The sequence below is a fragment of the Buceros rhinoceros genome, unplaced genomic scaffold, assembly GCF_000710305.1.
Source record: "Buceros rhinoceros silvestris isolate BGI_N320 unplaced genomic scaffold, ASM71030v1 scaffold44031, whole genome shotgun sequence".
Taxonomy (NCBI): Eukaryota; Metazoa; Chordata; class Aves; order Bucerotiformes; family Bucerotidae; genus Buceros; species Buceros rhinoceros.
The window spans coordinates 9,972-12,696 of record NW_010394456.1 but is presented as its reverse complement, the minus strand read 5'-3'; the positions used below and the strand labels follow the sequence as shown (position 1 = coordinate 12,696).

Below are 2,725 nucleotides of genomic sequence, written 5' to 3'. Positions count from 1 at the left end.
TGCTGAACCACAGGCCTGTGACGGCAGTTGAAATCCAGCTGGTAAGTACCAATGCTCCAGGCTGTTCAGAGCTTAACTGAGCGCAGCTTCAACCTGGGAGATCAGTTGGACAATTCCTTTCTCATGGGCGGTGATGGAATGGATCCCTTTACGCACATCTTTGCATTCGTGGTTTCAAATGTGCTCTGCTTCCTCTCTGAGAGCTCCTTAGAGAGCTGCCCATCATTCTCTCAGATGGATTCTCCCCCTTGGTTTGCTTCAGTGTCAAACACTGAAAATGCCCGAGGCAATTGTTCAAGGTTGGTTACAGTGTTGTGAGCGAGAATATGTTTAACCACAGCCTTTTTATTGCTGCTCTGTAATCGCGTACTTTGCTTCCCAGCGGCTGGGGTGACATGGACGGATTGATGGCAGGGGTTTATGACACAGTAAAACCAAACACACTGTAAAGGAGTGAGAAACGGCTGATACGGAATTCTAAGCAGTGGTACAGAACGAGCAATGGGTACAAACAGACTTTCTGAGGGGAAGTAGCCACAGTCAATCTGTTACACATAATTCTGATGTAAAGAGGGATTGTCACTAAATAGGTTATTATATTCTCTGAAGATCTCCTTAGGAGTGCAAAATCTGGTGGTAATAAAGAGATTATTATAATAAGGATATTCTTTGAATAAAGATCTCTTACATTAAGAACATCTGTTTATAATCTTACCACAGAGTTTGGTTTCAGGGTAAGAGGATCATATTTTGCTGCAGAAAAGGGAGGGATTAAAGAGGTACCAGTAGGACTATTTTTCCCTCGTAGCTGAGGAGTGGACATTATAATGCTGAAGGCATCTCATAAAAGCATGCTCCTAGCTGAGGAATGGGTTCTGTGCTGTGTGCTTGAAGAGGTCCGTGTCAGTCATCAACCCAGCCAAGAGCATCGAGGCTTCAGGAGTTTTGCTGAGGAAGTTATTCGTAAGCGGCGATGCAGAGCCTGCCTCCTGCCTTTGTTAGCCTTGTGCGCTTAGATGCAGAGTTGTTATATCCCCGTGTAGGCTGTACACGCTCTTCTTCCCTTTTTCTTCTTGAAATGCAATAATCTTTTGCCGCTTTCAGGTGATTGTGGTTTTGTCCGTCTTTTCCCTCCTCCCCTCATTACCCTACCCAGTTCCTTGTTATCTTACCTACCCATAAAATACTGAAAATAGTTTTACACCCCATGTCACGTTTGAAATCCAGGCAAGTATAAGAAATTCGAGCTTTTATGCTAGAAGTCAGGGTTCTGTAGGGAGTCATACTCCAGCTATTGCAGGGTTTGTAATGTCAAAGTTAGATAAAACTCATTGCTAAAACTTCCAGAATACAGTTAGGAGATTGGAGTTCTGTGTCAGCCTGTTAGTGACATGTAACCCTTCTCTCATGATCGAAAGCAACTTGTGAAAAGTGTAATATTCGTCCACCTGGGGACTAGTCTGAATTTGCGTCAGGGATGCAGTTACCTCTGTTCCATTGCGGTACCCCTGTAATTCCCAGGGCAAGAGTCTCCCAAACTGGTGTAACAGTAACCGAAGTTGGCTGGATTGTGCACGCGGTGTTAAATGAAGCCTCCCTAAAATTGCGGCACAGTTCCTGTTTCCTCAAAGCACGTCAGAGTCTTTTGAGCTCAATAACTGCTCGGAAACTGCGGGCAATTTTTTTTAGTGAAATACAGAGACATGGAGCCGGAGCGGGGAAACAGTTTTGGTGTTCAATTGCTGTCTTGAGCGATTTTGGGTTTTGGTGAGGAGAGGGAAAAGGGGTTGTAGCAGTGCAGAGTCTCTGAACACACAAAACCTCTGTCTTCTCTGAGCACCTCTGAGTATAAACCCACGCAGAGCGGGGGGGCTGCCAGCGCTCTCTGTGGTGTGGGCAGGGACGAGATTACCCACACACAGATTTTGTGCAGGCAAGTCAATTCACCGCAGTCGGTCTGAGGAACAGCCTCAGAGAAGTGAATGCTAGGTCTAAAATTGCCTTGATTCTCTTCTCACTGCAGTTGCTTCTGCCACTCAAAAGCTTTTGAGTCGCTGCTGGAACAGAATTAGAAATCCACGATGATGAAAACCTCTAACCGCTCCGTATATTGTAGGTGAATCGCTCTTCCTTTTTAAAGAGCTTTAACCAAAGTGCTGAACAAGCCACGTCTCTGTCTCTCGCTTGCTCAGATAGTTTCGATGTCTCAAACTTTTACTCCGTGCTGCCTGCCTGTGGAACGGAGTCACATTTGTCTGATTGGCTTTTAACAGTCGCTGTGAGCGGGTAGTTACAATTCCTACGGCTTGTTGCCTTTGTGCCTTTCCAGCTCTTTGGTTTTTTACTCTCCCTCTGTAAAATTCCCTGTCTTTAGTTGTATGCAAGCAATAAATCAATTTCGATAAAATTATATTTAAGCTAAGAAGCAAATTTATGTTGTGATCTTTTGATCTGAAGTTCCTTTGTAAGTCTTTATGCATAAATTGCTGTTCTTGGTCATGTTTGTCTCTTCCAGACTGTGTGTCAGGATTTATTTTCAAACAACAACAGCAACAAAAGGAGCATGAAATTCTAATTCGTATCCCACAGGGTAAAACACGGTACACATTGCAGCTCTCTTGGACTCCTGTTGTAATCGTTAACATATGTTGGTCCTAGCTTCACAGAGGAGGAACAAAAAAAGCCAGTGATGTTGACCTAAGCATGACAGTGGTCCGGCTTCGCT

General features: G+C 44.4%; 1 protein-coding gene across 1 annotated transcript in view; it reads left to right on the top strand.

Moving 5' to 3' along the window:
* The window catches only part of LOC104501416 (DNA-directed RNA polymerase III subunit RPC9-like), a gene marked incomplete at both ends in the record, with an annotated part of 7,710 nt that overhangs the window by 122 nt on the left and 4,863 nt on the right, over nucleotides 1-2,725 (top strand). The window contains one exon of the mRNA XM_010145221.1: nucleotides 1-41. Coding sequence (XP_010143523.1) covers nucleotides 1-41 — 41 coding nt within the window. The remainder of the gene's footprint in view (nucleotides 42-2,725) is intronic.